This window comes from Nerophis lumbriciformis, linkage group LG09, assembly GCF_033978685.3.
Source record: "Nerophis lumbriciformis linkage group LG09, RoL_Nlum_v2.1, whole genome shotgun sequence".
NCBI classification, from domain to species: Eukaryota; Metazoa; Chordata; class Actinopteri; order Syngnathiformes; family Syngnathidae; genus Nerophis; species Nerophis lumbriciformis.
Genome location: NC_084556.2, coordinates 28,527,501 through 28,540,000, shown reverse-complemented (window position 1 = coordinate 28,540,000; position 12,500 = coordinate 28,527,501). Strand labels below are relative to the sequence as shown.

General features: G+C 38.4%; 1 protein-coding gene across 1 annotated transcript in view; it reads right to left on the bottom strand.

Annotated features, from left to right (window-relative positions):
• The window catches only part of nlgn2b (neuroligin 2b), a 296,270-nt gene that overhangs the window by 61,018 nt on the left and 222,752 nt on the right, over positions 1 to 12,500 (bottom strand). Inside the window, exon 4 of the mRNA XM_061962056.2 lies at positions 8,963 to 9,112. Coding sequence (XP_061818040.1) covers positions 8,963 to 9,112 — 150 coding nt within the window. The remainder of the gene's footprint in view (positions 1 to 8,962; positions 9,113 to 12,500) is intronic.

Here is a 12,500-nt window from a genome sequence, read left to right as displayed (position 1 = left end):
TGCATCTTTTATTACCACTATTGTAAGGTGTGCTGGATGCAAGAATTTGCCATGTTATTGAATATTCAACATTATTGTCTTTGAGGTCCCAAATGTGTTTGCTGAGTTCTGTGGTATTTCGCAGGTTTTTGTTCCTGAAAGAAGCCTTGTGGTTGTTCCATCTGGTTTTGAATTCACCCTCGGTTAATCCTACATATGTGTCGGATGTGTTAATGTCCTTGCGTATTACCTTAGATTGGTAGACAACTGATGTTTGTAAGCATCCCCCGTTAAGGGGGCAATCAGGTTTCTTTCGACAGTTACATGCTTTGTTGGTTTTGGAGTCGTTCTGACTGGGGGTCGACGGCTCATTTGCAATTGTTTTGTTGTGGTTTGAGATGATTTGTCGTATATTGTTCATGCAGCTGTAGCTCAATTTGATGTTGTTCTTGTTGAATACTTTTCTTAGGTTGTTGTCTTTGGGAAAGTGTTTGTCTAGAATGACTACAAGCTAAGGCTCATAGAAAAGACGGAACACTTCAAATCAAATGAAATCAACTTTATTTATAAAGCACATTTAAAATTTACCACAGGGGTAGCCAAAGTGCTGTACAATGAGCAGGTTAAAAGATAAAACGAGTACCGAGCAAACACAACACAACACAAACAGAACACGATAAAAAATAAATAATTAAAATAGAATTAATAAAAACATAAAAACATAAAAACAGGATCACAGCAGGTGTATTATGGGGCGCCATTGCAGGATGGATATCACTCAGTGTTAAAAGCCATGGAATAAAAGTATGTTTTTAAGAGAGATTTAAAAACAGGAAGAGAGGAGGCTTGTCTAACACTCAGGGGTAGGTCGTTCCAGAGCTTGGGAGCAGCAACGGCGAAAGCTCTGTCACCTCTAAGCTTCAGCCTTGTGTCAGGGACCGTCAACAGCAGCTGATCGGCTGATCTTAAGGATCGGGGTGGGGCAGTAAGGCTGAAGGAGGTCGGAGAGATAGGTTGGCGCGAGGTTGTTTAGACATTTAAAAACAAATAAAAGGAGTTTAAAATGTATTCGGTAACGCACAGGGAGCCAGTGAAGGGACGCTAACATAGGGGTGATGTGCTCACGTCTGCGGGTCTGTGTTAGCAGACGAGCAGCAGAGTTCTGCACGAGCTGCAGGCGGGCGAGGGAGGCCTGGCTAATGCCAACATACAGGGCATGACAGTAATCAAGACGAGTCGAGATAAAAGCGTGAATTAATTTCTCAAGATCATGTCTTGATAGAAGCGGTTTCAATTTCGCTATTTGGCGTAATTGATAAAAGCTTTTTTGAACGACGCTGCTGATTTATTTTTCGAATTTAAAATCTGAGTCAAACTTTACCCCCAGGTTTGTGACAGAGTCGCTGAGATACGGGGTCAGAGTGCCGAGGTCAACGTTCCTAAGAAGGATGCGGTGGAAAGCACATTTTTTCCTCCACCCTGAAACAAAAGGAATGCAAAAGGAAACTTACGGATTCAAATCTACCAAGAACCCACCCACAGTTGAGGAACTAAAGGATTTTGAGAACGACATGCTCAAAATGATACAATCAGTCAAATTCAAGCCAATCCGCAACCCACTCCTCACCAAGCTGAAAAATGACAAGGAGCGCATCAAGAAAGTAAACAACCTCATCATAGCTGCCGATAAAACCACAAACTTCTACAGAATGGACATACCAGAACACCACACCTTACTGGACAGAAGCATCACCAAATCATACAAAAAAGCGCAACCCAATACCTTACAGAACATCCACCTGGAAAATAAAAGGATCGCGGCTGAACTGGACATTGAGGACAGGGTGGACGCCACAGCCAACAAGGAAGCCTTCATCACATTGAAGGATCACAAACCCAACTTCGCAAATAACCCAACATGCCGACTAATAAACCCAACTAAATCTGAAATAGGAAAAATCAGCAAAATAATCCTGGACAGAGTCAACACAAAAATCAAGGACAAAATACCACTCAACCAATGGAGAAATACAGCAGCAGTAATCAAATGGTTCAACAACATCCAAGACAAAAAACAGCACAACTTTATCTCCTTTGATATCGAGGAATTTTACCCTTCCATCACGCAAGACCTACTGACTCAAGCACTAGACTTCGCCTCAGACTACGACTCAATCACAGGCAACGAAAGAAACATCATCATCCACGCAAAAAACTCCATTCTCATCCACAACAGTACACCATGGCAAAAAAAGAACAATGCAACATTTGACGTCACTATGGGAAGTTTTGACGGAGCAGAAACGTGTGAACTCGTTGGGAGTTTCCTCCTCTCCCAGCTCGCTAGCCTCAATCTGAACCTTGGTATTTACCGTGATGACGGACTGGCAGTGTGTCGCGCCTCGCCAAGGAGCAGCGAGAATACCAAGAAGCGCATATGCCAAATTTTCAAAGAGAACGGCCTACGTCACTTTCAACCTGAGAAATAACAGCTACCAACCATTCACGAAACCCAACACAACACTCCAATACGTGCACCATGACAGCAACCATCCACCCACCACCACGAAAAGAATACCTACCGGAATCAATAAAAGGCTATCGATGCTGTCATCTAGCAAAGCTGAATTTGACCAAGCAACCCCCCCGTACCAAAAAGCCCTTGATGAAAGCGGATACAATTTCACCCTCACCTATGAACCCACGCCAGGAAACCAACCAAAAAAGAACAGAAAACGAAACGGCATCATCTGGTACAACCCCCCATACAGCAAAAACGTCTCAACGAACATTGGACACAAATTCCTCAACCTGATTGACAAACACTTTCCCAAAGACAACAACCTAAGAAAAGTATTCAACAAGAACAACATCAAATTGAGCTACAGCTGCATGAACAATATACGACAAATCATCTCAAACCACAACAAAACAATTGCAAATGAGCCGTCGACCCCCAGTCAGAACGACTCCAAAACCAACAAAGCATGTAACTGTCGAAAGAAACCTGATTGCCCCCTCAACGGGGGATGCTTACAAACATCAGTTGTCTACCAATCTAAGGTAATACGCAAGGACATTAACACATCCGACACATATGTAGGATTAACCGAGGGTGAATTCAAAACCAGATGGAACAACCACAAGGCTTCTTTCAGGAACAAAAACCTGCGAAATACCACAGAACTCAGCAAACACATTTGGGACCTCAAAGACAATAATGTTGAATATTCAATAACATGGCAAATTCTTGCATCCAGCACACCTTACAATAGTGGTAATAAAAGATGCAACCTATGCTTGAAAGAGAAACTGTTTATTATCTACCGTCCAGACCTGTCATCCCTCAACAAGCGCAGCGAAATTGTAACAACATGCCGCCATAGACGGAAACACCTCCTAGGTAACACATGAACCAATCACCACGCCCCTAGGCCAGCCTGTACCCACCCACTCTGTGCCCTATATAAACCATGGTATGCGAATGCTCCCATTAAAATCTCCTGACGATTGAGGGTACCCCCCTCATGAAACAGGCCTGTAGATATGAAATAGTCTTGTGATTTTTTTTTCCCCACACATACATATATATATATATATATATATGTATATACAAACCCTGTTTCCATATGAGTTGGGAAATTGTGTTAGATGTAAATATAAATGGAATACAATGATTTGCAAATCCTTTTCAACCCATATTCAATTGAATGCACTACAAAGACAAGATATTTGATGTTCAAACTCATAAACTTTATTTTTTTTTTGCAAATAATAATTAACTTAGAATTTCATGGCTGCAACACGTGCCAAAGTAGTTGGGAAAGGGCATGTTCACCACTGTGTTACATGGCCTTTCCTTTTAACAACACTCAGTAAACGTTTGGGAACTGAGGAGACACATTTTTTAAGCTTCTCAGGTAAAATTATTTCCCATTCTTGCTTGATGTACAGCTTAAGTTGTTCAACAGTCCGGGCGTCTCCGGTAATTTAGGCTTCATAATGCGCCACACATTTTCAATGGGAGACAGGTCTGGACTACAGGCAGGCCAGTTTAGTACCCGCACTCTTTTACTATGAAGCCACGTTGATGTAACACGTGGCTTGGCATTGTCTTGCTGAAATAAGCAGGGGCGTCCATGGTAACGTTGCTTGGATGGCAACATACGTTGCTCCAAAACCTGTATGTACCTTTCAGCATTAATGGTGCCTTCACAGATGTGTAAATTACCCATGTCTTGGGCACTAATACACCCCCATACCATCACAGATGCTGGCTTTTACACTTTGCACCTATAACAATCCGGATGGTTCTTTTCTTCTTTGGTCCGGAGGACAAGACGTCCACAGTTTCCAAAAACAATTTGAAATGTGGACTCGTCAGACCACAGAACACTTTTCCACTTTGTATCAGTCCATCTTAGATGAGCTCAGGCCCAGCGAAGCCGACGGCGTTTCTGGGTGTTGTTGATCAACGGTTTTCGCCTTGCATAGGAGAGTTTTAACTTGCACTTACAGATGTAGCGACCAACTGTATTTACACACTGATGTCGCTTGTTGATGCAGTACAGCCTGAGGGATCGAAGGTCATGGGCTTAGCTGCTTACGTGCAGTGATTTCTCCAGATTCTCTGAACCCTTTGATCATATTATGGACCGTAGATGGTGAAATCCCTAAATTCCTTGCAATAGCTTGTTGAGAAAGTTTTTTCTTAAACTGTTCAACAATTTGCTCAGGCGTTTGTTGACAAAGTGGTGACCCTCGCCCCATCCTTGTTTGTGAATGACTGAGCATTTCATGGAATCTTCTTTTATATCTAATCATGTCACCCACCTGTTCCCAATTTGCCTGTTCACCTGTGGGATGTTCCAAATAAGTGTTTGATGAGCATTCCTCAACTTAATCAGTATTTATTGCCACCTTTCCCAACTTCTTTGTCACGTGTTGCTGGCATCAAATTCTAAAGCTAATTAATATTTGCAAAAAAAAAAAAAGTTTATCAGTTTGAACATCAAATATGTTGTCTTTGTAGCATATTCAACTGAATATGGGTTGAAAATGATTTGCAAATCATTGTATTCCGTTTATATTTACATCTAACACAATTTCCCAACTTATATGGAAACAGGGTTTGTATATATATATATATATATATATATATATATATATATATATATATATATATATATATATATATATATATATATATGTATATATACCGGTATATATATATATATGTATATATATATATATATATATATATATATATATATATGAAATACTTGACTTGGTGAATTCTAGCTGTAAATATACACCTCCCCTCTTAACCACGCCCCCAACCACGCCCCACCCCCAACCACCCCCCCGCCCCACCCCCGACCACGCCCCCCACCTCCCACCTCCTGAAATTGGAGGTCTCAAGGTTGGCAAGTATGGTTACTACAGACATTCACTTGTTAGATTAATTGCAAACTTCCTCCTTACATTATTAAACTTTAATGTTTGGAGTAAAATTTGCGAGCGCCAGTTCAGCTACCGGAACAGGAAGTGACATGCTTGTCTTTCATAATTTTGACAAAATAATAGAATGGAAAATTACAATATGTTACTGCATATGTCAGCAGCCAAATTAGGAGCCTTTGTTTGCTTACTTACCAATAAAATAATATTGTCTTGTATGTTTAATACTTGTATGTTGGTATTGGAACAATTCTACAACAGATATAGACGTACATAGACAAAGAACGCGTATAAAGGCTGGAATATACTCTCGCGTCAAGTTTGATTTATAGTTCTTCCGTGGGGGTGGCGCCAGACATGTAATTTTCTTCCAAAACACTAAGGGGCAGTGTCTCCAGAAGGAGCAACTGCAGCTGTTGTTGACTAAATACTGTATTTCCCTTAAGTGATGAGTGACGATAGACAACAACCACAACATTGACATATTTGTCTACACTGGAACTAATCTTTCAGACTCATCGGTTTACTTTTAATATACATTTTACTAATGAATCAGAGGAAAATAATAACTTTGTGAAGATGGACTGCAACTTCTGAACGAGTCATGGCAGAGGACGCTATTATTATTATCTACAACGTTCAGGACATTGGACAGGAGAGAGCCATTATGTAATTGTAAATACAACTGTTAAATAACTATTGTAAATTAATAACATGCTGGTGTTATTTTGTATGGTCATGTTCAGAGTTCATAAATGTTTGTAAATTATTATTAAATTAATTAATTATTAAAAGTATTGTGCCTGAAAGATTATTGAAGAAGAATGAGAAGTGTTGTGTGTGTGTGTGTGTGTGAGACAAAAACGTGTGTGCACAAGAAAGAATATGTGTCGGAATTGAACCTGTTAGCACAAGATTGGCAATATAAGTTAAAAAGACTGTTGTACTTTGTGACTTCTTCTGGATGCAACAACACAATACGCTGAAAAACAACACGTTCAGTAATTATTTTTAGAGCGCATAGAGATATTAGGTACACAATATCGGTTTTCATGCAAATGTTTAATCACTGTTGTTTTTTTCATACAATAATTTGTGCATTTAATGCACACAATCTGCTCGCCTGTGTTCAGGGACTAATCAGAGCTCTGCGTTCTGCGTCGCCGGCGACATGAATTTAGAATTTTTGGGAGGTGCACCTGGGGACAAGGCAGCATTGCCTACGCACGTTACATGATGTGAGACTATACACCAGGCTTTACTCGCCATGTCTCTTCTTCTGCTTCTTCTTCTGTTCTGATTGCTGTGCTTGACTTTGAGGTGTAACCCTTATGACTGTCCAACCGGAAACGGTGCCAAGTAAAGGATGGTTTTGCAATACTGTTGTCCCAATCAAGAGAAATTTGTGACCATGGTTGCCCCTAGATTTTTGGGAGGAGCACTGAAATTCGGGACCCTACCAAAAAAATCGAGAGGGTTGGCAAGTGTGGCCGTGTGCACATTTCTACATGCTGTGTGTACAGGTACTTCGGCTGGGCAACTGTTTAAAATTGAAATGTCAAACCATTACCATCACTCAGAATGATTGATATGCACATCGCAGACATATAAACAATTAACACACCCCTGTGCGTGAAATTACACTAATGTATATTAAAGCATGGGCTCAGTGGTGCAAAAAAACATTACATTTTTGGCATGTACAATGCAGCTGAACAGGCCAAGGTGAAAGCTCAATTTGAAGCAACAGCCAGTTTTCCTCTTGTAATCGGAGCTATCGACTGCACACACATTGCTGGCCATCATATGGCGAATATGTATATGTCAACAAGAAACATTTTAATTCTATCAATGTACGGATCCTATGTGATGCGTTTCCCCGGCGCAACAATAGTGGAATTGACTACATTTTTCCACTACAGCAATAAGCACCTTCAACTCATTGTCGGTAAAATTATTCTTTTTGCTGACTTCCGCGTTATCTTTGTGTTGTTGTACTGTGTAGAGTGTGGGATCTCAGGCAAATGGCTAAATGGGGGCGTGGACACGGAATGGAGAGCCACTCCAACATGAGCACTCAATTCCATGTTGATTGGGATGTAAAGGAGAAATCTGGTTGGAAATAATGCATAGGCACACTTCACATCTGCATTTTTTTGGTCTGTACAGCGTTTTCTGGATTTGAACGTATACCATTTTTTAGGAGTAAATCCACGCAAGTCTTAACACATAGAGGCTCCAGGCGTCTTTGTAGGCCATTTAAAACAATGCTGTAGCGATGCTGGTGTTTTAAGTGGCTGATGTGTCGAGGCACAATGTTTTTACCTCAAATCATTTTTTTCAAACTTTTGGTGCAATTAGCATGCAAAATGTTCCACACGATCGACTCCAGGATGGTTTTCAATGAGGAAAGGAGCGCTTGATTTGCTCAGTATAACCCGCCTATAGCACACATCATTGTTTTTTTTTAAAAAATTTTATTGTTACTGGAGCTATTTTTAATGGATCTATCAGTGCGAGGTCATAATTTCTCATATCCACACGCCTTCCGCCTGATTGCAGCTGAGATAGGCTCCAGCGCCCCCCGCGACCCCGAAGGGAATAAGCGGTAGAAAATGGATGGATGGATGGATGGATGGATCCACCTGATACTTATCTGTCCTATATTTATCATGCACCCCTGGAAGGGAGGTTGCTCCAGCACGGCAATGTTCTTCCTAACCAGGAACTGACAAGGGTTTTTTGAGCTTGGCGTGTTGTCATGGTGACGCAGCCAAAGCAAACGCCACAGGATCTCTTTATAGACACGATGCTTTTCACCTTTCATTTTGGCAAAAACTTGCAGTGGAACAGTCCTGGACCTTTTTCCAACACACCTTGTACAGTATATTTATGCTTTCAGGGCCCATCACTTACAAACGTATTTAGTAAAGTAGATAATTGTACTGTTTTCTGCAGTCTGTTCTAAAAAATATATATATATATATATATATATATATATATATTTCAACAGCTCTCAATTGAGTTTAGTAGGATTTTGGACAAAATAATGGATTGTAATTAATGAGAAGTCATAATGTAGGAACTTACTTTCTATCTATCAGTATTTTGGAATTATTGTTCCCCTCTATATGCATTATGTGACAAAAATAAGTTCTGCTGTTGAGCTGGTCTTATTATGGAATATTGAGATTAAATGTTACACAATGTGTGGACAGTGTAGGAAAAAAAAAGTAAAATGAAGAGAAAGTGACTATGCAGTCATAAGAAAACACTTTTTGCAGTTTGTAACACCTCTGGTTGCAAAACGATGACACCTCTTAGACTGGTTGCCAGTCAATCGAAACCGTCACTAAAAAGTCACTAAGTGGTAATCAATCCAAAAGCCCTGAACAGCATAACAAAAGTATTAGCCATACTGTAAACTTCTGGAAACCAAAATATGAAGGCCAAGGTGAAACGGACCATGTCAAAGAGACAAACCGTGTCCAGTACCTGATACAACATGTAACAGCATACTTACCAAGCACGCCCAGTCGATAGTTCATGGTGACCACAATGACATTTCCATACGCTGCAAGGACACTGCCATCAAACATGTTCCCCGAACCTTCCATGTAGGAGCCGCCGTGGATGAACAACATCACCGGCTTCTTGCGGCGGTCACGGATATCTGCAGAATACACACACACGCATTAACGTCTTTTATTTATGATCATTTTACATAATAGTGTGACAACAATATCTTGAACACTTTGAAGTTCTATCCTACATGTTAAAATTTGAGTGTGAGGGAGTACAAAAGTGAGGAATGTGAGCATATAAATAGGAAACAGATGATACTGTGAACTGTGGAATTAATACTATTAAATAAATGTGTAATTTCTAGCTTTTTAGAAGCGGGTAAAATACATTACTATTACTACTACATCTATTAAACCAAAGCAAAACTGGCTACCATCACAGGCCACACCATTGCACTTATATTACCTGCATACAAGACCTGTATTAAAAGTCATGCCTTTGTAAAACTGCAAGTAACAAAACCGGTAATATTGTGTTCTGAGCAAAACTGTCAAAGAGCTCATCAAAACTATGTTTAATATGGTGTTTAGTGCAGTGCTCCTCTCTTGCAAAATCAGCTTAATTAACTTATGGATGTTTGTTAATAATTATGACCTGGCCTGTGTCAAACAATCACACACAAGTTTGCTCCTTTTTTTGTAGGTTTGACAACCAATGCCAAAGTTTCCTTCATACGACTACAGTCAGTTTAAAAAAGAAGTAGAATTGCAGTTGCACCTGTTTAAATACTGTAATTTTAACAGTTTTTAAAAGGGTGCAACTGCACGTATACTTTTGTTAGTCATATATATACATATATATATATATATATATATATATATATATATACAGTATGTATGTGTGTGTATATATATTTGTATATATATATGTATATATATACATATATGTCTGTCTATATGGATATAGATAGCAGAGAGAGCATCGGAGTGGCTGCATTATTTGTCACACACAATTATATTTATATTTATATATATATATATATATATATATATATATATATATATATATATATATATATATATATACAGTATGTATGTGTGTGTATATATATTTGTATATATATATATATATATATATATATATACATATATGTCTGTCTATATGGATATAGATAGCAGAGAGAGCATCGGAGTGGCTGCATTATCTGTCACACACAATTATATTTATATTTATATATATATATATATATATATATATTTATATATATATATATATATATATATATATATATATATATATATATATATATATATATATATATATATATATATATATATATATATATATTTATATATATATATATATATATATATACATATATATATATATATATATATATATATATATATATATATATATATATATATATATTTATATATACACATATATATACATATATACACACATATATACTGTGGGGAGGCGGGGCATGCCTCACTGCTGGTCCGCCGGCCACGCCTCCTCGCCGCCATCTCTGAGTCGGCCCCGGCGGGGCACGCCTCGCTGTCGGTCTGTCGGCCTCGCCTCCCCACATATATATATATATATATACACACACACACACACACACACACACACACACACACACACACACACACACACACACACACACACACACGCATATATTTATATATGTGTATATATATATATATATATATATATATATATATATATATATATATATGTATATATATATATATAAATAAATATACATATATCTGTCTATAGATAGCAGAGAGAGCATCGGAGTGGCTACATCAAATATGAATGATGATTAGTCACTAAGGCTTAACCCAGAAGACGCGCTCATTTGTTACACAGTCTGATTTCGCTTCAAAACAGTACTTTGAATAAAACTAAGGTAACTTGTTGATGTTGCAGCAACTAACGTTTCATCAAGTTTGAAATACCATCTTAAAGCGAAACACGTACTCGAGCATGGTGCCAACAGTGGCGCCAATTGTCTTGGCGACTTCTTTTGTAAACAGCTACTAGCGACATATCTAATGACTTTTCCCGGGGATATTGGAGACTTTTTGGAAAGCAAGCAGCAGTCACCGTCCTCAGCGAGCAGTGACAGCTGCTGCTTTGCTCGTGCTCGATACTGTCAAGCTACTAGCTACATCCACCACAAGCAGAGAAGAACGCTACACTGGCAAAGTTCACTGATTCAATGAAACAAAAGTAGCTCAGTTAAGTTAAAAAATATGCCTTTGCTAAATGGACAGGCACCGCATGCAGGACATGTAACATCTGTGAAGACCAAGTCCTGCAAGAAAATGTCCTTCATATCACCACAGTTGATCTGTCGTACAACACCCTGGAGAAGCACAATTACATCAAGGATAAACCAACTGTACTACACAAACAAGAGCATCAAGTTGCATCTACAGACGAAATGTGAATTCATTTTGCGTCCTGGAGAACATGGACATTTGTAAGTAATCCCAAGGAGCTGGGGTTGCATTGTACCAAAAAAAGAGATCAGCATTGTCATCTGAAAAAGTTAAACACACTTGTTTAAACTCAAGAAGAGTAAATGGTGCACTGGTGTTAAGTTGTTTATGAGTGTGTTTACTACATTATCGATTCGTAACTGTACCTTGTTTGTAAGATTATTGCAAACTGCAAAGACTTTCAAAATGTAATTTTTACTATACATATTTTCACCAAGTTTTCAGCAAATCAATGACTTGCAGTTCAGCAAAACATTTAAAATAAACTTCCTGTATGACATTCTGACTACCAAATTGCATTTTTACCCAAATATTGGGGTATTTTATTCAGCAAATTTTATTTATGCAAGCAAATAACCCGTGATTAACCGTGATTAATTATTAATCTGATTTCAAAAATAATAAACTTGACAACCCATATATGTAATTGAATGTGACAAACCGCCACTGCATTTTTATTACTACCATTTCCATCCATGTTCTACCGCTTATTCCCTTTGGGGTCGCGGGGGGCCCTGGAGCCTATCTCAGCTACAATCGGGCGGAAGGTTGAAAATATATATATTTTTTAACTTGAAAACAAATAAAGTAATATAATATACGTTTGTATTAAAGAAATCACACAAAAGCAATATTTTTTACTTTTATTACCGATTTTATAATAACAAAAGGCAGAGTTCCTCATTCTCCACCAATCACCTTTCAGGCACGGATGGTATTTTTGCAAACATCGGAAAAACTGACATTAAATCCAAACCACACAAACATTAAACATTACCACCAGCAGGTCATTACAGTTTGAACTGATATATATATATATATATATATATATATATATATATATATATATATATATATATATATATATATATATATATATATAAGCAGCCACTCCGATGCCCTCTCTGGTATTGGTGTCTTCGTGTCCATCAGTGTGCCGCCACAGTGTTTGTAGTCTTAGCACAGTCCTCCCGCTCCAAATAGACCCCCTCTTACTGCATCTGTGGTTTGGTCTCAGCA